Source organism: Lolium perenne, chromosome 2 (genome assembly GCF_019359855.2).
Source record: "Lolium perenne isolate Kyuss_39 chromosome 2, Kyuss_2.0, whole genome shotgun sequence".
Classification (NCBI taxonomy): Eukaryota; Viridiplantae; Streptophyta; class Magnoliopsida; order Poales; family Poaceae; genus Lolium; species Lolium perenne.
In genome coordinates this window covers 109,676,246-109,697,746 of record NC_067245.2, presented here as the reverse complement: position 1 = coordinate 109,697,746, position 21,501 = coordinate 109,676,246, and the positions used below count along the sequence as shown (strand labels likewise).

The 21,501-nt window shown below is 42.6% G+C and overlaps 3 protein-coding genes and 1 long non-coding RNA gene across 4 annotated transcripts; 1 reads left to right on the top strand and 3 right to left on the bottom strand.

Moving 5' to 3' along the window:
• On the bottom strand, window positions 1-1,521 carry LOC139829884 (uncharacterized). The gene is made up of 4 exons (XR_007871422.2): window positions 1,451-1,521; window positions 937-1,021; window positions 732-775; window positions 1-138 (listed from the first exon to the last, which is right to left on the bottom strand). It is a non-coding gene; the product is annotated as an uncharacterized lncRNA (long non-coding RNA).
• Window positions 1,522-2,393: 872 nt separating this feature from the next.
• LOC127333659 (mannose-P-dolichol utilization defect 1 protein homolog 2) lies at window positions 2,394-7,984 on the top strand. Its single transcript, XM_051360048.2, has 8 exons — window positions 2,394-2,712; window positions 5,938-6,091; window positions 6,215-6,287; window positions 6,454-6,520; window positions 6,618-6,677; window positions 6,884-6,944; window positions 7,236-7,277; window positions 7,637-7,984. The coding sequence occupies exons 1-8, from the start codon at window positions 2,533-2,535 to the stop codon at window positions 7,738-7,740; spliced, it is 741 nt and encodes a 246-aa protein (XP_051216008.1). The 5' UTR covers window positions 2,394-2,532; the 3' UTR covers window positions 7,741-7,984.
• Window positions 7,985-8,943: 959 nt separating this feature from the next.
• LOC127333660 (serine carboxypeptidase-like) lies at window positions 8,944-12,568 on the bottom strand. The gene is made up of 9 exons (XM_051360049.2): window positions 12,142-12,568; window positions 11,862-12,033; window positions 11,592-11,711; window positions 11,142-11,285; window positions 10,901-11,051; window positions 10,596-10,684; window positions 10,259-10,517; window positions 9,595-9,728; window positions 8,944-9,292 (listed from the first exon to the last, which is right to left on the bottom strand). Exons 1-9 carry the CDS (start codon window positions 12,513-12,515, stop codon window positions 9,164-9,166), a joined length of 1,572 nt encoding a protein of 523 aa, XP_051216009.1. The 5' UTR covers window positions 12,516-12,568; the 3' UTR covers window positions 8,944-9,163.
• Window positions 12,569-15,453: 2,885 nt separating this feature from the next.
• Window positions 15,454-20,105, bottom strand: LOC127333662 (vacuolar protein sorting-associated protein 24 homolog 1). The gene is made up of 6 exons (XM_051360050.2): window positions 19,880-20,105; window positions 19,574-19,650; window positions 17,989-18,091; window positions 16,555-16,676; window positions 16,170-16,361; window positions 15,454-15,861 (listed from the first exon to the last, which is right to left on the bottom strand). The coding sequence occupies exons 1-6, from the start codon at window positions 19,989-19,991 to the stop codon at window positions 15,778-15,780; spliced, it is 690 nt and encodes a 229-aa protein (XP_051216010.1). The 5' UTR covers window positions 19,992-20,105; the 3' UTR covers window positions 15,454-15,777.
• Between the last annotated feature and the right edge of the window lie 1,396 nt (window positions 20,106-21,501).

Here is a 21,501-nt window from a genome sequence, read left to right as displayed (position 1 = left end):
GGGAAGAGTAGAGAGCTATCTTCATCAATGCTTGTTACTACAAACAGAAGCACCGTCGTCACCCGATCATGCGCTACTGAGTTGGGGAGAGAAGTTGTTGCCAGACAAATTCAGGATAGCCAGAAAACCATCAATATTCTGCATTTATGGAGAAAATGGAATAAATACGCAAACAATGTGCATGGTATCCAACTAAGACTCAGTTAGGAGAAATGTACTAAAACTGACACTATCTTCTACTGAATAAACACATATGTGTAACATTATATGATCTTGCAGGAAAAAAATCAGGCGCATTTGCTCATAAGCCGCTGAAATAAGAAAACGATGGTGACATTTGAATGAAACTATTGTATCCAAAGTGCATATATATAGCACTATGACACAAATAAATTATATGGAACACTTGGTTCATAGTTATTTGTACCACAGTTTAAAATTCCTATGGCCAAGCAAGCAAAGCTTGATAATTTCTTTAGGAAAAAGAAAATTCTATAACACAGCCAGCAGCCTTGCAATTGCCGAAAGAGAAAAAATTAACCAAGCTAGCATCGGTGCCACAAATTTCATCTCAAAATTGTTATAAAATTCCGCATATGTCACAAAACAGAAGTACATTCGACTTGAGTGTATAAAGTTAGGATAACAATATCATGATCAGCATGTTTAGTGAAAAGGACATATCATATGGTAATATGGTAAGAAAATAGAACACAGATTCAGAACTGTACCTCTTTGTTATTTTCTTGTCTCTTTCTAGCATCATGGAAAGAATCTAAAAGTATATAAAACAATAATTAGTATTCATATTGCTTAACTCTTGAGTCCTGATTGAGAAACGAAAACATGTGACTGTAAAGGTCAATTTTGAACCAATATTCATCAACAAACTGAATCAGTGTGTGATCCTAACAGATAAAAAGAGCATCATCTCACCTGATTGTCACTTTGGCCCTATCTCTGAATTCTTGCTAGGAGGGGGCCATGAATCGAGCAGCATGATTTACAAAAATTGATGTACCTATCAAGATAGAAAACTAACGTTTGAACTGAAGATCCTCAACAATCTGCAACATATGTCATGCCACTTCTTTGAACGAATATTAAAGGAATATACATTAGTGTTCACTAAAGAATTGGTCCAACAAAAAAACAAGTCACCCATTTAGAGAACCCAATCTAGAACTTTTGAAAATAGCATTTATAATATCACACTCTGGTTACTGCAATGAACTAACAACATATATACAACATTTCTAGACCATTCTTATTTGGGCTCAAGCTATGTTTACATTTTGCACTATACGTCTCCAACAATTTATCCTCAACTAACCTCTCACCGGTTGTTGACACCCAGATCCTATCAACAATGATGCACACTTGATTTGAACAATGGATACTATTTATGTAAAAATACAATGCAAAAGCATAGATTAGGGGAATTTTTTACCAAAACGAAAAGGCAGCAGGCTTCTCCTTGTTCCATTCGGGTGAGGTGGATACAGTGATTAAGGAGATTAGCTGCAACATGAGTCATGGACGAGCAGCTTGGGATACAGAATATGTACCATCGGTAACATCATTGACGAAGCAGCAGGAGCAAGTGGGGGTCGTGGAGGAGAATCTCACGGGCGTAGAAACGTGCAGGACAGACGGAGCTCGACCGGCCGGTCCTTCCGGCGACATCACGGCGCGCCGCGGCGGTGCGAGCGACGGTCTGCGCTGCTCCTGCCGGCCGCCGGCCGCCATCCGCGCTCCTTCCGATCCGACGCCCTGCCCTCCTCTTGCCACCACGCATAAGCTCCTCCTAGCCGCTCCATACCATGGTGTGCTGCTGCTCGAGTGACGAGGCGGCTGCCCGGCGACGGGGGTTGCGGGTGGAGGAGGCGAGGACGAGGCAAGGGGAAGGGAGGAGAAGGGACGGGGGCGGCGGCTACAAGGGTTAGGGAGCACGCGAGGGGATAGGCGGGCGGCGTCTAGGGTTTCCTCCGTGGGGCGGGCGCGGAGCGGAGGCGGCGGCTGGGAGCGGAGGAGGCCGCCAAACGAGAGGGGATTGGGGAGAGGAGGAGGCGTGCGAGGATTGGTGGAGCGCTAGCGACGTCGGGCCGAGCGGGCTTTTAGTGACCCATGGATAAAACGCGGGTTCGCGCGAGGGCCTCGCTGCCCTGGACGAAGTCGACGGCCGAGATCGCGCCACGTCAGCTCGATCGGACGGCCGAAAATCCAAAGCGCTGTGAGAGCTCCATGAGGGTGCAGCAATCATACCGTGGGATATCCTGGTATATAATACTATGGGTTAGTCGATTCTACAAAAGAAAAACGAAATTCAATGGGCCAGTCAAAGTCGTGGGTGATTTCAGCCCAATTGAGGGCACATCGCTGTTCCTCCTCCTCTGCACGCCAACTCTCTCTATCCTGCGCGGCCAGGGGACACGGAGGGGAGCAGCAACGCCGGGGAAACAGCTGTCGCCGTCGGAGTCCAGACGCCATTGACGTACAAGAGGTGGGCGACTTGAGAAATTGGAGATTCGCATGGTGATGAAGGTGAATCTGGGGACGATGGAGCTGGAGATCCTGGGCATGAACTTCGGCTGCGTCCTGTCGGCGCTCTCGGATGCCAAGATCCCGGAGAAAGAATGCCTCCTCCCGCTCGTTTCCAAGCTCCTCGGCTACTGCATCGTTGCTGCCTCCACCACCGTCAAGCTCCCGCAGGTTCGTCGTTACTGCCTTTTATCGCCTGGCCTAATTAGGTAGCTTTTTCCCTGGATTTCTCGAGATTATAACATTTGTCACCCGTAGATAGTTGTGCCATATGAATCCAAAGATGCGCGTTCTGTGTGTGCCTGTTCTGATCTGTGAGCTCGTCTGGTGGTGGGTGGGCGTGCGGGGGATTTCATCTTCTTTACGTGAGCATAGCGTGCGGAATTGTGCATAAAAGGCTGTTTGTTTGGTTGCCTAGCTTGGCTGCGACCTTTGCCTGTGCGAAATTTTGCATAAAACCAGAGAATCGAGAAGCCACCAGCGAAAATCTTTGTTTGTTTGCTGAGTGGCTGCGTGATCCTTGTGATTGTTTATGTGTAGGGCATGGAAGTCTGCAATTTCATTCTTGCCCATGAGAAATACAAGCCTCCCAGCTCACATGCATTTGCAATTCTCGCTTCTCAGCCCCTTGCTTGAATCTAGAAAATCATTGCCGAACATGATATCTGGGTTCCCCATACTTTGTTCTGTCACCACCATTAGTACACCCCAATCTTGGCCAGTTCACCGAAAAACATGCCCTACAACCACCACAGCTCCCATCATAAAACTTTCAAGGAAACCCTCATCCTTGATGATGGCTTGTTGCGTACGGAAACCTTCGACAGGAACCTGCTCGCTGCCAGGTTTCCAAAGTTTGGAGACTTTGGACATGAACAATGGAAGCAGATCAGCCACTGGGACAACAGTGAAAATCTTGGGCATGGACATAGGTTACATCCTGTCAGCATCGCTGGGTACAAAGATCCCTTCCATGGACTCCCTACTACCGCTCTTGTCAACTGTCCTTGGGTACTTCATCGTCGCTACATCCACTGTCACCAAGCTCCCTCAGGTGCCTGTATCTAGTGTCATGAATTAACAACTAGTTTGGGTTGTGGGGGCGTTTGCTTCTTCACCTCTTCCCATGGCAGGGCTTGCTTTTTTTAACTTGTTGTATACTTATGCCTAATTTTGGAAATTAATTAAAAGATGGAAGGCTATCCGAGTTTTTGTTTGTCGTTTTGTTGTCGCCAACGATTGCAATGGAAAGGATAAGTCACAGAACCATGCATTGAGGAGGAATCGACAAAATGGGTTTTTTGTTTATGAGTATTGCATAGCACGGTTTGTTACAATAGCAGAAAGGGTTCCAGAATTTTCGGCACTTCATTGTAGACTGGTAGTGACCTGCTTAATAGTTTTTATGCTTATTTAATCAATTAATGAATTGAGATAATCAGGCAACCAGTGTTGTAAGTATCATGTAGGAGTGTAGTAATGGAAAGTGCATGCTGCTGAACTGCTGATATAGTGGGTGTGACATGCTCCGCGGTATTTGCAAACCTTTAAAGTTAGTCGATCAATCTTATAAATTAGGATTGCAGTATATAAAAGCCTGTGGAAGTATGAGGCCTAGAGAGTGATCTATTGCCAAATTTTCAACCTCTCATGAAGATGGTAAACACAATAGCATCTCACGTAGTGGATATTACGCTGAACCCGTGGACCTCTAAAGCACTTCTTCAGCCGTGGAGGGGTTGTTGCACAACAGAGGCAGATGAAGAAGTAACGTGGGAGGGATAATAGATCTGTTTCTGCTTCCCTTAAGGAGCTAGAGGTTGGCATTATACAGCCAACGTACATGACTTGAGGTCCTAACAAACATGGAAAGGACTAAGCTAACTTGGAAAGTAACTCTAGAGATAAGATCCTATATTATTAAAAGGATAGAGATTGATTCTCTTTCCCATCTATGTGCTGCAAGCTGAAGCCCTCATGTGACATTTCTCCCCCCTGGTGAGTCAGCTCGTCATCGAGCTGATAAGCTGGATAAGGCTGCTAGAAATCAGCCATTGTCAGTTGCATTGTCATCATCGAGGAATGGATCTACTGCCATCATATATAACTTCTTGCAGCGGTGACCTGGAGCAAACTGCTCCTCACAGTTGAAACATAGGCCCTGAGCTTGGCAGGTTACCATCTTTGCCTGGGATAGCATGCACCGTTGGTGCCCAGCTCATGCGGCAGCCACTCCTCGTGGTATGTGAGCCGGAGCAGGGAGGACGTCAGCGTCCAGAAGCAGACCATTGGCAGCTCTCACAGCTGGTTCTGGAGCTGGGGGTATCCAGTTTTCCTGGCGTTCACAACTGCATGCCAAACTTATTGCCTCCAGGAGAGAAGTCGACCGCCACATCTCCACATTGAGTGTGATAGGCTCCTGGAGAGTAGTGTTGTAAATCATCACCTGCTGGGCAGCTGGTAGACGCAGCGCACGACCAAGTAGGGCATTGTACGGCTTGTTGGCCAAGGGTGTTGCTGCAGGAAGGTGGACCACATCGGATATTAACCAACGCGGTAAAAGCTGGTGCCATGGCGATTGGCCGTAGACATCCTTGTCCTGGCCATACCACAGCTGGGAGTCACGTCACCACGAGATGGAAGGAGGCAATACCCACCTTATCAGCTTCCGCTGTCTGCTGTGCGTCAAAGAAGAGATTGCAGTTGTCTTCTCACGTGAGGGTTTCAGCTAGCAGCGCATGGATGGGAAAAAGAATCAATCTCTATTGTTTTAATTAAATATGATCTCATCTCAATAGTTAGTTTTTGAGTTTTTTTAGTCATTTCCATGTTTGTTAGGATTTTGGCCTCAGGCCTCAAGTCATGTACGTTGGGTATATAATGCCAACCTCTAGCTCCTTAAGGAAAGCAGAAAATAAACAGATCTATTATCCCTCCCACTTTGCTACTTCCCCTGCAGCTGTTGTGCAGCAATCCCTCCATAGCTGGAGTTGCGCCTTAGAGGTCCGCGTGTTCAGCATAATATCCACTACGTGGCAACTTGATAACTCTCCCACCATGTCTTCCAGCAGCGACTTAGAGATTGATTCTCTTTCTCATCTATGTGCTGCTAGCTGAAGCCCTCACGTGGCAAACATGATCTGTGGTCTTCGTAAGATTAGGTTATTTAAGATCAAATGTAGGGAAAAAGTAGCGTATAGGATCACATTATCACATCCATGACTTACTGAATGATCTGCACCTGGATGTTTCCTAAATTGCATCTATAATTACAATAAAATGTAGAACATGATTCAGTTGCAAAAGTTTTTCCGGTGATCATTTTTGTGAATTCTTGCTTCTATAGACAGCCTTCTCTTTTTTGATGTTTACTCAACATGGTGCTTTTTGTTGCAGATACTGAAGATTTTAAAACATGGAAGTGTTAGAGGACTTAGTGTTGCATCCTTTGAGCTTGAGCTCATTGGCTACACAATTGCTCTGGCATATTGTATTCATAAAGGACTGCCCTTTTCAGCTTATGGAGAGCTAGCTTTTCTGTTGATCCAAGGTTTGTCTTTGACCTAATGGTTTAAATTGAGAGTAGTGAAATATCATTACTATGTTTTCTGTTGATAAAGCTGCATATAAAATATTCAGCGATATTTATAACCAATGCCTGTTTTGCTTGCAGCAATAATCTTAATTGCAATCATTTACTATTACTCGCCACCGATGGGAAGCAAAACATGGATAAAAGCTTTGGTGTATCCTTTTTCCACGAATTTATTATTAAAAATATTAGGTATCGCAACAAGTATATGCTAACGCAAATGGAATTCTTTTGGCAAATCAGTTGAATTTAATAACTTTATGCTGATTTTATTAGTTAATTATTTATGCTACCTGCTTTCCCTAACAGTGGTTGTTTAGATATTGTGGATTAGCTCCGATTGTTTTGGCTGGAAAAATTGATCCAGGTCTTTTTGAACTCCTTTATGTAAGTAGCAAATGGAATTTTCTGTCGTGTAACACTTTAACTTTTTTTTTTTTGTATGAGCTCATCTTTTGATCTTGGGGCTAAATATATTTTGCAGGCTTCACAGCACGCCATCTTCTTTTGTGCCAGAGTACCGCAGATATGGAAAAATTTCACAGTACGTTGTTTATTTTCTGTTACATCCTACAACTCCCAAGCTATATATGCTTTTTTTTGTAGCAAGTTGGTTTTTATCAGCAGGATAAATGACATCACATATGTTGTGACTAGCACTTTATTGTACCCTTTTAGTACACTATTTCCAAACCTTCTTTTATGTGAAGAGATGTGTTTTACTATAAATCTGTTGTTGGTGTTATGCAGAATAAGAGCACTGGCGAGCTAAGCTTCCTTACTTGTTTCATGAATTTTGCTGGTTCCCTTGGTAAGTTTGAATAGTTTGGCAAGAAGTTTTGAAGCAATCATTTTTTGAGTTGCAGTTCTTTTTCATTATGATATTACTTGCTATAAACTAAAATAGTATTAGCATCGTTGAATTTTGTAATACTGAATACTCCAACTAAGATGATTGATGACTCAAACCATTCATATTCTTATTTGGCAAAGTAGTTTTGGCCTTTGGTTATTGTTTTCTTTCATTGAGTTTTATTTTAAGTTTCTCCTTATACATATCGTTGAAAGCTGGCTAATTATTTAATGCTCCTTTCTGATGCAGTAAGAGTTTTTACCAGCATCCAGGAGAAGACTCCATTAAGTGGTATCCTTTGGTTCTGATTAGAGCTCGTTACTTTACTCTGATGTAGCTGTTTTATTTGCTTCTTGACAAGCTAACTGTTTTATGTACATTATTTGCAATATGCTTTATTTCCCCTTATACATGATTAGTGAACGTATTGAGTTTTCATACTGATTTGCTCATTCAAAATCCTGTTAGTTTGAGTTTATTAGCTCGAGTCTTTTTGAAAGAATATGGTATTAGTAATCAATAATCACTTAATCAGTGACACCTACGTACATACAATCAATAATGTACATACAATTAATAATCAGTGCTTTCTATTCGATGTATTTGCTTTCTTATTGCTGTACTCCTGTGGACCCTTGACTCCTGGAAAGTTCTTATGGGCTCTGTAATCGGCATCGCGACAAATGGTACAATCTTGAGTCAGATAATTATGTACCAAAAGCCTGTGCCAAAGAAAGAGAAGAAAGAAGATTAATCAGAACAGGAGGTTCTTTCTTTCCGGTTTACAATTTTGCTCCTGGTCTATTGTTGGAGCAACATGCGCCACTACATGAACTTGCCTGCAGACCTACGCAATGACGGAAACAGTAGGCGAAAAAATTATGCAGACTTGTGTGATGATGAAAGCAATAGGAAGTATATGCAGGACATGCTAACGATATTCCTTGGTTTGTAATCTTTGCAAGCGTAGTAATGACTGTTGGTGTAGTTTCACTTGATGTTTTAGTTGCACTGTTCAGTTGTTTGATGATAGAAAGAAAAAATCGACGTCCATAGTTTCTATGTTGCTCAATGTTTGAAACCAGTTTGTTGTTTTCAGTAATTCTCCTCTTTGATGTCCACCTGTACTTGGTTCTTCCCGCTGCCCTGAGCCTTGGAGGCTGGTAGTCCTGCAACTCCATCGCTGTTGGGGTGTGTCTGGATGGTGGTCAAAATCCACCATACTAATTGTTCGGTCATGATTAAATATTTGGTCTAGGGTTGTATTGTTGCCAATTATTGGGCAATGCCATCTACTCCATCAATTCTAGTTCTTTTTTTTGTAAGTTTTGCTAACATTCGACAAATGTGAGGTAACCAAAGTTTATGCTAGGACAGGCTTGTGCTCAAACCAAAAACCTTAGAGGCGCTGGTGAACCACTTCCCCAGCTCTAACTCCAATCTAAAACCATTCCTGCCTTCCCCCTGATTCATTTTTATGACAGTCTATTCATGAGATGTTTGAACTTTTCAATACGGAGTGGCTCGCGAGTTATGTTTATAAATGGTAAAAAAAAAGGTGGTTTGGATCTACTCATCGATGAGGTGGGCTACCTGGAGGGGAAGGAGAGCTTTGTTTCACGACTCGCGTCGTGTCACATTGAAACAGGTTTGAGTGGGTGAGATGTGTGTGTGTGCATACGATTACATTATACTACTACTGTACTTGGAAGGAAAACCTAAACTAAAATTGCCCCTGCTATAATAGTGACTGTAGTTGAACGTGTACTTCGGGAAATTTGTCATGGTAAACCTCGGCAAGATGTCGCACAGTTCAATAACTGATCAGATACACAGATTCCTTAAACTGCAAACAAACAATTTGTCAGTCTTCGTGCTCACTGATTGATCATGTGGCTCAACGCAGTTGGCACAGGGGCAAAAGGGCCTAATGCACAAACTAGGTATACGGTCTACATGTCACAAGCCAAGCCTTCATCATGCATTCGCTTCTCTGTCCGCAACAATCCTCTGAAAGGCCTTTATTACATGCTCCTCGAGCACCATGCAAGGGAAATATCATATGTATGGCCGCGAACGAGCATCTCGTCACCTAAGATCGTCCCAAGGTACTACGTGCACTAGATACATTACACGGATTCAAGGCGGAGCCATGCTACTCTTGCGTGGTGTGCAGATCACATGGCGAAGTCCAGCCTCTTGGAGCTTGCAGACGCATCGGAAAGGTTTCCTGAAATCCACCTCTTCAGCATCTCCAGGGCGGCCTTCGGTTGATCCATCGGCACCATGTGGCCAGAATCGTGGACCTGACCATGTCAAAAGAACAAATCGTGTTAGTTTCAGAGTGAATTCCAAAATGATGAACTGTAACACAATGCGCAACATGTATATGATCTATGATCCTTGTTACATTGCCTGTTGATTTCCAAGTAAAACTTATAGTACATCTTAGTTGATCTCAATAATTTCCATATATTTTCTTTCTGTTTTGTATACTGAATATTTTTGATACACGTAGATGTGTCTATATTGACGTGGTTATTGTTTGTTTCCAGAACGACTGTTGGCAAGGGAGTACCCTTTTAAGTTTGTGTATTCCAGAACTAACCTTCAAGAAACTCAAAGGGCCATAGCTTTTTAGAACTCCAGCCTCTTTGCCATCAACCGTGAAGGGTTTCTCAGCTGAGTCCCCGAAATCTTTCTTTCCAGACCATTCCATAGAGTTCACCCATCTTGAGTTTCCTGCCAAAATCACCAACAAATTATATATACACGTCAGGAAAAGAATAGGTAGAATCGGGAAAACCAATAGTGGAGTACATTTTGAGCTATATACTGTCTTGTCGTTTCATCCACCAGTCATAAACATTTTGCCATTACGTACAACACAACATGAAAATGCCATTGTATCCCTTTCTGTGATTAGCCAAGTGTAGATGAACTCTACTAGGTCAATTATACCTTTGCCTTACTTAAGTTTGTGACAACATGTTTCTAAATTGTGCTTCCACCAAAATTTTAATACTACGGAACCAGTCAAAATGCAAGTTCTATGATACATATTAAAGCCAGTTAACTTTCCTAATGAACCTCTGGCATATAACCAAATTGTAACGAAGCAAAGCACAAGTATCAGATGACAAAACATAGCACTATGATTCTCAGTGTAAAGCAAGAATGTAAGATCGAATGATGTATAGACTGACAAAACAGAAGCAAATTATAGCGTACGGTTCCTGAAAGTTTTCTATTGCAACTCGTAAGGCACTCACCTAGCCAGTTGCATATGAGATCATACTCTCCAGCATAGATAAGCACTTTGATGTTGTCTTCAAGGAGTTCAGGGATTCCAAGTTCAAGGTTCCTCATCCAATCTAACAGCATAGCCTGATAAACGGTCGGGCTGCAGGAAACAAACTCTATATCTCCAACTCCTAGGCTCTCTCTGACAGACTCCTGATTGAGAAACTTCTCCAAATTAGAGAAATCGTAGCATAGGCTCCCCACACATGGCTTCCTGATGTCATAGTACTGCAAACGCGGGGTGATCAGTCAGATAATTTCAAAAAAATGAGGAAGAACCAAATAAACTTTTGTATTCGACCCTACATTTTTATTCCCGATTATCAACCTGATGGAACTGAATATTGTATTGCAAACAAAATAGGCAGCAAGGCAAGATACAGTGCCAGTGGTACCTGAAACAAAAGATAAAATTAATTTCAGTTATGCATGATATGGGGTATCAGAGCAGTGCTTACATCTTTTTTCCTTTCTGAAAACAAATTTCCTTAACACGCAAAGATGCTGATGAACACATACTGGACAGCATTTCCACATTGGTGATAACTATGCTAGGTCAAGAGGCCAAATTGACTATCAGTGGTAGAGCAAACAAGGAGTCGAGGAATTACCACAAAGCTTGACAGCCAATTCACAAGCAGGAACAATTTTATTGATCTTGTTAAACTCCGACTCCGTGATTAAACTCATATTCAACGCATAATCAGTGTATGCCTTGTACTGTATCGCTGGATCTGTTAGTCCGTTACCGATTGCAAAACCCTGAAAATAATAGAGCGACGGGATTCACGACAAGACCATTTATAACGGAAAAGAAGAATGAAAAATATAGAAGAGAGTTAGTAATAAAACCTTCAAATTGATGTGAATGCCATCATTGTTCTTGTTCCCCTGGTGCACGCGAGTTGCAAAGGCAGGGATGTAGTGCCCAGCATATGACTCCCCGGTTATATAGAAATCATTGTCAACGTACTGCGGGTGCTCTTTGAAGAAGGCCTGTCAAAGTTGCATGCAGAAAGATGCAACGAGCTTATGAGAAAAATAAATAGGAAATGCCACTTTTGCATCTCGATTGTAACTCATGAAATAAGGCTAATCGCTCTAGTTTATCTAAGGTCTTGCATGCCTAAATTTGCCAACACAATAGGAAGCAGCCTTACTAATGGGAAGGATTAATGATTCATATGATGCATATATTCCTACAACTACATGTGTGAACGCATGCCGTAATAATTTCAAATCCATATATATCAAAGAGAGGGCTCCATAAGTTGAGGTGCATCCGATAGGAGCAAGTATTACCTGCAGGAAGTCATAGAGGTCGTTGCTAACGCTTGCTTCATTGTGGCGGGTATCGCGCGAATCGGAGCTGTAGCTGAACCCAGTCCCAGTTGGCTGATCAACATAGATAAGGTTCGATTCCTGCAGCGGCCCAGCATCGAATCAGAGAGAAGACTACACACACAGAGTTGTAAGCTTAAAGAGGAATTAGCAAACAGCATCTACACAATCTGAGAAACATATCGTGACGGTTGATTAGCACAGTCACAGAGGTGTCTGTGTACTAGTTACCTGATCCCAGCCGAACTCATTCCAGACGAGCGACAGGTCGTCTGCTATCTGGAAGGGCCCGTTCTCGTAGAAGAGGGCGAGCTCGCTGCTGCATCCGGGGCCTCCGGTCAGCCAGATCACCACGGGGTCCTCCTTGTTGTGGCGCCTCGATTCGAAGAAGAAGTAGAAGAGCCTGCGGGTACACGTTGACGAAACGTGCGCCGAAATGGCGGATGTCAAGACAGGCGGGTCCTCGGGAGGAGGAGGAGAGGAGGAGACGGGTGGGAGGGTGTGAGCTCACCTGGCGTCGTGGGTGTTGGCGAGGCGGTAGTACCCGGCGTGGTGGCCGAGGTTGCTCACCGACGTGTTGCCGCCGTCGGCGTCGCTTCCGGCCACCAGAGACGCGAGGCGGATCGGCCTCTCGACGAGGGTTCCAGCCGGGACCGCGTCGCTGCCGAGGCCAACGCCGCCGGGGCGGCGTGGGGAGGCGTCGGTGGGGTGGAGGTTGAGGGCGCGGATGAGGTCGGCGCCGACGGAGCGGGGGGTCTTGGGGGTGAGTGGCCGCGCGTTGGAGGGGAGGCGGAGGAAGGTCTCGTCCACCGGCGCGGCGCCGGCGGCGGCGGTAGCGGCGAGGAGCAGGAGCAGGAGGAGTCGAGACTGGGCGGCAGGTCCCATGGCGAGTGGTGGTGGTCTGACGGAATCAGAAGCGAAGCGAGTAGTGGGAAGACTTGGCTACCGGAAGTTATTGGCGTGGAGGTGGTACTGCTAGATTTTTTTGGCCTACTTCTTCTGTGATGATGGGCCCATCGGTCATAGAGAGGGAGAGCCCAAGTGGAAGGGAGGATGGTGCGCTTTTGGATCTACCGGAAGCACAAGGGTGTGAGTCGCCCACGTGGAAGAGTTCTCGATCATCCTAGGGCTTCTGGCCGAGGCATCTTGTAGACTTTGTTCTTTTATTTTTTTTAAAAAGGGGTAGGTTCGAGAGTGGATAAATGGAGGCCAAACAATATGTAGCTTTTTTTATCATTGTCTACATCTAAGATTTTTTTTAGATTTTTTAAAACTTAAAATTATGATTCTGAATTTTTGAAAATAAAGAGCTACATGGAGCTCCGTCTCCGTTTGCAGTTTTCGGGGTAGGTCCCCAAGGACCGAGAAGATAGTATTTTCATTCACAGATGTGGAGTTACAGTATACAAAAGGGACCGAAGAAAATAAAGACATTACAATCAAGTCCCTGCATTTAGCACGAAGATCTAAAACTTGAAAAGCAATCGGGTCTAGCTCCTTCTCCACCGCGACCACGCACCGCAACACGGCCAAGCACACCGTCGTCGGGGACGCTACCACTTGGGACAGAGCACAGGGAGCATGCCGAGTTGGAGCACAGGGGCCTCCTTGTTGGCTTAGTAGCCTAGAGGTTGGGCAGAGCCTTCATCAGCCGATCGAGAGAAACCATGGCCGGCGACAGAGGTTGGGTGGGTCGCCTTTCGACCATCAAAAGCGGCAGCCAAGACAGAGCTACCACGGCTATCTCCCCACGAGAAGATTCACTACTCCCCTGCTGCAGATCCGGCGCCACATGGCCAAGGACGAACTTGCTTCCTTCACCATAACCGGGAAGAGAGAGGAGAAGCTTCAAACCTTGAACAGCATGGATGAATCTGTAGAGACTACACGAGCTTATTGTCGATGACGCCGAAACTGCTCCCAATTGCCGTTCGCAGCACCACGCCACCAGCACCCAGAGGGAGAACTCCGCCAGCCACCGCCTGCAACTCGACAACGGGGGTGACCCACTTCACAAACACAGCATGAAGCCAAAAACCTGCTAAGCGACTCTACAATGTACACTAATTTGTACAGGGATGGATCCCCACCCACCACAACACCGGTGACCGCTGGAGAGGGGAGGGAGAGGGGCCAGCCGACCCAAATCTGAAGAACTAGGAGGAGGTTATTGTAACGACCTAAGAGACGGGAGGGGGAAGTATGAAAGCATGCACATGAGTTGACTTTATTTTTTGTAGTTTCAAACTTTCAGTATACTTGTCAAATTGCTTTAGCAACCTCATCATCATGCTTTTAGGACATGTTTGATTCGTGATAATGTTTTTAGGAACTGTTTGATTCGCAGGGTGTGAAAGAAGTAGGAATAGAAAAATGTAAGATTGCAATGCTATGTCTATTTCAACTCTATAGGAATTCATATGATCCAAAATTTGTTTGATTCCACCATAGGTAAAGCAAAAGATTCTATAAACGTGGTATGAGTGGATGTTAGAAACCTATGAAATCTAGTGCAAATGATTTTTTTTAGAAAAAATACATGAAAATCAATCATACAAATCAACAACCATCATAAGAAAATTTGCTATGGGATTTAATCCTAAAAAGATTCTATGCATATGCTTTGAATCAAACGTAGAAAAAAAAAAGATTGCAATGCCATGCCTACTTCAATCCTATGGAATTATGATAGTTCTATATGATAATTCTATTCACTTAATATAAGTTTTATCTATTTCAGTGTTTGTTTGATCTATTTTGTCTAGTCTCGTAGCTAGTTTTCTTGGTGGTAAGTTACAAAATAAGCACACACCATGACATGATTTCAGGGCTAAGAGAAATAATGATGCTACAAGAGTCACAATCCGCAATCCGCAACAGAAGGAAAATTAGTATCGCTTTGTTAGAGCAAATCATTTCAATAACAGAAGGAAAATTAGTACTTCGCGCTTAATTAACTTTTGTTGGTTGTATGGGGCGGTACTCCCGGTGCAGCTCGGTATGATCGATCCCCACGCTTGAATGGATGAACGCTTAATTAATTTTTATTGGTTGTATGGGGTTCTACTCCCCGCTAGTTTCGTTGCAGCGCAGCTAGTTAGACTGCTCATAGTGGGAGTAACATAGCTAGTAACATCACACATCTCAAGACATTTTGGTGACATGACATGCGAATAAATGAAGAAAGAGTGTGGTGGTAACTAGCTATGTTACCATAACATCACACACCCCAAGGCAAAATGAGTCTACAATATAATAAATGACACAATGCATGACACCACATATAAGTTACTACCCACTATGAAGGTAGTAATCTAGACTAGTAACATGACATATGTTACTAGTCTAAGTTACTCCCCACTATGAGCAGCAACATCCTACACGCTTGAATGGATGAAGTGTCAACTTTTGAGGCCTAAAAATATGCATCAACCAGATGCGAACCTCAATCTCATAAGTCCAGTCACAGTGGAGTATCCCATGCAAAGCTCATACGGTCAGATCGGGCAAGCCTTGGCACGTCTACACCTGAATTTACCCAACTCTGGATTTCATTTGCTAGCCGGTGTATTTTAAACCACAAAAAATAGCTGGCCAATCAAAACACTTTCCATCTCCAGAAGCTAAAGAGAAGTGCTAGGAAGTCACATAGAAGTATGACTACCTTCCAAGTGCAGTTGCAAAGTGAATCTTGGGCACATATGCAGACACAAGCAAGAAATGTCACCATCTCAGAAAGCCTGCTCTTCTGTAAGATATCAGATTGGAACATTGTGACAGTTGAGTTTACGACTTGCAAGGATGGAGCCAGAAACTTAGCCACTAAGGAACAACCGGTTCAAGCTCAGAAGAAATACTAGTTTCCGTGTACTTTCTTTACACTTAACATACAGAAACGAGTTCACACAGCTCCAAGACTATCAATTTTTTATGTGAACAATTGCATTATGTATCAAATGACTGACAGGTAAGGTCGATACACATATCGTCCTTATGACATTGCTTACTATACAACAACACGCTACTGGTGCAAATGCAGCAACGTGTGCAAAGATCTATGCTGTTATCAACCCGATGCATACAAGGGTTTGGGTGTTATCTCGTAAGCTGTGACTTCCCAAACTTACAAGGTTATTGGGAGCACAGCTTACGACCTCACTTTAGCAAGCCGTGCCCTGATCTCTTCCATATCTTCCTCATCGTCATCGCCCCCCTCAGCAACAGCTTCTCGCTGCAAAATGCAAAAATACAAGTGTTCTTAGATACAAGCAAGGCAGTATAAATTTCTTACAACAAAAGCACGCTTTAGTTGGATAAGATTAGAAAATTTAATATGAGTACTTAGTAATTCATTTATTTTGGTACTAAGCAGCTACAGTTAGGATGTTGTATATCTATAGAGGACAACTTCAACTCAGGAAAAGAAAATTTCAAGGTAATAGCTTTTTCAGAGCCATAGCTCATTTCTCTATAGCATATATAGTTGAATGTTTACACGTTAACTACATGCAAACAAATATAGAAGTGTCAAGCATCTACCTCTTCAGGAACCTTGCTCGTTGAAGCTTGCTTAACCTTCTGTGTCCTAGCAGCATCTGGTAGTTGTGAAGCAGTCTCCCCTGCTACTGAAGCAAGAACCTTGTCCACCTCCTCCTCAATTTCCTCTTCCATGTCCTCGGAGTCCAAAGCTGAATCAACTGCATCGTTCATCATCTCTTCCATTACACCGGCCTAGAGTGAGAACCATAAAAAGTAAGCAGAGTTAAAACACCAGTACACCACCCACTGATCCACCCCGTAATAGCTGAACAGAGATATAACAGTGTCAAGACAATTTTTAACATCTTTGAACAGCACAAACGAAATGGAAGTTCTTATTTCATATGTACTAAGTATCTAAATATCTAACACGCTGATAAATTACCTTTGTCATCTCTTTGCTAAATTCTTGCATCGTAGTAGCCAATTCTGGAGCTTTCATTAAACCATTAACGATCTTCATAACTTCAGTACTTTTTGACAGATGGCCTACTGTTCTTGAAGTTGCTGAAAAATGCATGAACAGAAGTTACCAGTTTGCAGCAAATAAATAGAAACAAACTGAGCACTACTTCCTGACCCGAGATAAAGATGTCAAATCCTGAAAATGCCAATGTAGACACAATATAATGTTTTTTAAGTTCACCAAAAAAAATTGGGTACTGGTTTCAACCTGTAAGCTCACATGTGCGCTAGCAAGCAAAACTTGAAAGGAAAACCATTCAGAACCAAATAAGATGAGCACTTAATTATATTTTTAAGGTGCTACAGAATACTGATAAAAGTGTTAAAAACATTTTTGAGATGATTTTTTCCACTGTAATTTAAATTACTTCCTCTGATCCAAATTATAAGATGTTCTAGACAGGGACCCACATGCCATTCCCTTAGTCAGACATCTATTAAGAAATACAATGGCATGAAAAATGAAACAATCAAATGGCATATACAAATTTCAATATATACAGTTACAAAGGCACCACTGAACCATCAAATGCGTAGTTACGAGATTTGTAGACTGTTAGGTTTGTGATTTGGTTTGTGGTTAGCAATTCGCTGTACAAAAATTGGGTTCGCTAGGGGGTATACATCTCCGATTCAGAAATGATATGGGTTCACGAATCAGAAAAGACAATTATGCACCAAAGCTATGAGATCAAGACACCACATAGTTGCCTAGACATATGACTCTCACGAAGAAAAGGTAAAAAAAAAAAAAGGGCCTGATCAACCCCATTCAGCCCAATAACAATTCATTTTAGTTCTTCTTTTAAGCAAAGAAGCCTTAAGTTAGCAAAGGCAGCATTGTATCCAACTAATCAGAAAATCCTGCTTATCCAGATCTCAAGCCTGTAGGCTGCACCTCATGCTTCCTTGCGGCTCTGCTCCTCACTCTGACAGCAATGGCAGGATTCATGTGCTCTAGTGACATTGAGGACAGCATGGTCGAGCAGTAATAGAGGCAAACCTACTATCATCCTTCCACTGTTCTCATGATTTCTTTGGTTCGGCAACCATTAACAAATTGGACCGAACCCTATGCAAACGGCAACGATTGCGAACCCTGAACTAGATTGCTTGATTGGGATCGGGATTCGGGGGATATTAGTATATCACAGCAAACCCGGCAACTACAGTAACAGAATTATCTACTTCCCAAAGGCAAGAAATGCATACAAGAAACTTTAGTTTGTAATGATTAATACGAGGACAAATGCTAACAAGTACAAAGATAATATCTTCCACAAGCTAGAGGATACCGCATAAACTAATAAGTGTTAGATGCCAAACACCCAAAATGATTAAAAAGGGATCGTACCAACAATCTCTCCAAGATGCATTGATACAGAATTTAGTTGCGCCTTGTTTTCATAAAGACGATTAACAGCACGTCTTGATCTGACAAGTTCCTTTGCAAGAGCCTGAACATAACATTGAAATGATAACATCAACAATAGAGTAAACTGTTCAACTTATTCTGGCAGATAAGTATGTGCTGAAACGCGAAACACAATAATAACAGACAAACATATGGGAGAACTGGCAACTAAATGTGGGGTGGGGAGATTAATGTGTAAATAACACAGAAGCATTCTAACTACTGATTTAGTTATGTGATGAGCTTGTCTATATGACCAGAAACTGCTGCTTCGAAAGGAGGAATGATGGTCAGAAATTGCAAGCATGTGTATTAGCAATGCTAGAAGAATATGTATGTTCTTGAGATTCTTCTAGCATGCTAATGCACCAAATCCACCGGTTGGTGGATGGATGGAGGAGATAATGTTTGTTGATAACACATTACTATATGCTTTACTTGAATTCCAAGCATATATTTCTATCTTTCGATATTGTTTAACTACAATTACCATGGCTCGGAAATTTGTTTGTCCAACATGTTTGGTTTAATCTATGTTAGTCAATACATATTTTGCAAGTGATTACAGTATTCTAGGATGGTGCTGTTTAGGGGCAGATGGAAATATAAACAAGAAAATGTGATAATCTTAAGCTGGTTATCTAACCCAAATAATTATCTAACAAAAGCTAATACATATATGTGATATCTCATTGTGCTTTATATTAGTAATACTGCTAACTTCATTTGCACCTGCAGGTTTTGTTTATTTTCGGTAACGAACCAATTAAAGGTGGAAGAAGCCATCATTTTCAGAAGATAGTTCTGACACATTAGTGAACAATTAAATCTAGTACCAATCCTATATTGATGCTTCCAAAAACCAAAATTATCCATACTGATTATTTCATTATTTCCAGAATGGAATATTATTGGAAATAGCATCTTACATTTATGAAAAGCTAACCCCACAAGCAAGGTAAGAGTTTTAAATCTACTATATCTGGTTAAGCTAGGATTTTTCTTTTCTCTTTGCTAGGAATTTACACTCATCAATCATCATAGGTCTGAAGTTTTATAGCAAGAATATATATGTGCTGCATATAAATGCTCAAGAGGTATGCAAAGGTTAAGGTTTCATATTCTGGCACAAGCATTCTCCAACCAGGTTCAAATGTTCCTTACAAGAAAAACAACAACATTATCAAAGCCTTTTTCCCAAGCAAGTTGGGTAGGCTAGGTATGAAACCCAACAGAAGAAAAAGGAAACCAAAACGAGAAGGAATTCATTGTTCATTAACAAAAGCAAAAGAAAAATTCAGTAAAATCATGTCATTGAACTAAATGAACTAGAAACAAAACAGCCTGCAAACTTGCTGTTTTTTGTGAACAGAATTTAGCAAGCAATGCAGAAGAAACTGAATTGTTCGTACACGCGACAATACAAATCTATGGTTTCTATTATGTGCGATGATGATGCTAAAGGTGAACAACAAACACGCTGGTATGCTTACAAAAAAAATAACAAGATCACAAATAAGCACACCTTTGCGGATCCCATGTCGTTGCGCTTAGCGGCCTCCCTGATAGCTTTCTCCACGCTCTTCTCTTCTCTCTGGACATCTGCAAAAGCAAGCCAAGACAACTGAGAAGAAATAATTCCATGCAAGAAAAGCATCAGCGGAAAATGCAATAACACCTCGACAAGGGTTTGGTCGAACCCCCATCCATGGGTTCCGATCATCCAGGCACCCAATTCATTTCTACTCGCCCAGGGGAGAACCAAAGCAAGACCTGGCCGCAATTGGCCTCTACGCAAGGGGGGAAAGGGGGAGAGAAGGAGACGAGGAACCTCGGATCTGGCGGTCGAGGCCGCGGCACTCGTTGCGGAGGCGGCGCTGCCACTCGCGCAGCTGCTGCTGCGGCGTCGCCCGCGGCTTCAGCAGCGCCTTCATCTTCTCCATCGGCGCCGCCCGAAAGGACTGGATCCGGACCGCCGCAGATTATTCGCCCGCCGGCGGGTGACGCGGCTTCCCCGAGAAAGAAAAGGCAAACAGCGAGAAGGAAAGCAACCGTCTGCGCCAGGCAGCCTGCGAATCTGCTAGTGAATGGAACGGCGCAAGGCTCCTAATTTCGACTTTACTTTTGTTATTCCTACTTTATCTTCTCTTATATTCGTTTATTTGTTTTTCAATTTCGCTGACATTTCATCGCCCATTTTACCTTTTCACGTTCATTAGCTAAATTGAAGGCATTTCAATTTCTGTGTTATTTTCATCATCTACCTAAATTTCCATTTCTATATATTGGCTGATATCCAACCTTAGCTCAACTTACCTCGTCTCCGCTATGCCATTTTATCGAAAACTCAAAAATAATTTTTTGCTAAAATATAAGTTCGCTTATTTTAAAACGGATGTAATAATTTGTAAAAGAACATGCTGGCTTAACTTAAACTAGCTACGGTCAAATACATGAGAACCGCAATCACGGTGAGCAAGAGGGAGATTATGATGAAGGTCTTCATCCGGTTTTTCTTTCTCTCTTCCTCTAGCAGGTGGTTTCATGTCCGGACAATTGCAGAAACACTTGCTCGTGCGTGGTTTTGATATTGCGTGGTTTTTGTATTGTGGACTTGTGATGAACTCTTGCTTTACATTGTCTACTAATATTATATGTATTGTGTATAGAGATGTCGAAATGGTACGGGTTGTACAAGTTTTAGGAGTCTACTACATGTAGCAAAATGTCTACGGTGCACCATTATGGGATGTGGCACGAGTAAGGGAGGCCAACCCTGACATCCCAGCCTAAATATACGGGTGGCCACTTCTCACGGCGCGCCATGGGTAAGTTGCTACACATGACGCACTGGTATGTGATATACATGAGGCGCGTCACATGTAGCTATTTTCTTAGTAGCATCAGTTTTGTTTGGAAAAAATGTTGTAGAAACTGGACATACCTTCAAAGGTGAAATTTCGTGGACGGGAATTTACATGGACTTATTTCTTACTTGGGAATTCTGCCCAACAAATATATTGTTGAAGACATACCGTATTCTCGTGTTTATGTGTCAAGTAAATCCAATAGAAACTATGTGTTCCGACGGTGATCGTTGAAGACGTAAATTTGGATAGAGCAAGAGTTGTTGCCTTAGAGCACATTATATCTCCAAAATAAGCTTGTGATCCTCTAGGTGGAGTCGGGTTACCATGGATATTGCTTTGAGGCATGGTATATATGGTGGGAGCATCTCTAATACTAGACCATTATGGCGCGCTTTGCTGCCCCCGTCCATTATGAAGAAATATGAAAGAACAACTTCAAAAAATGGAGCAGGACAAACATACCATAACACTCGAACTTTCTATTTACAAAAAATGCCTGGGCATAGAAGGTCAAGCTTGTTTGTTTCATTACCTTTCCTTACATACCATCCCACGGTCCCACACTTATTTTGCATATTAGTAA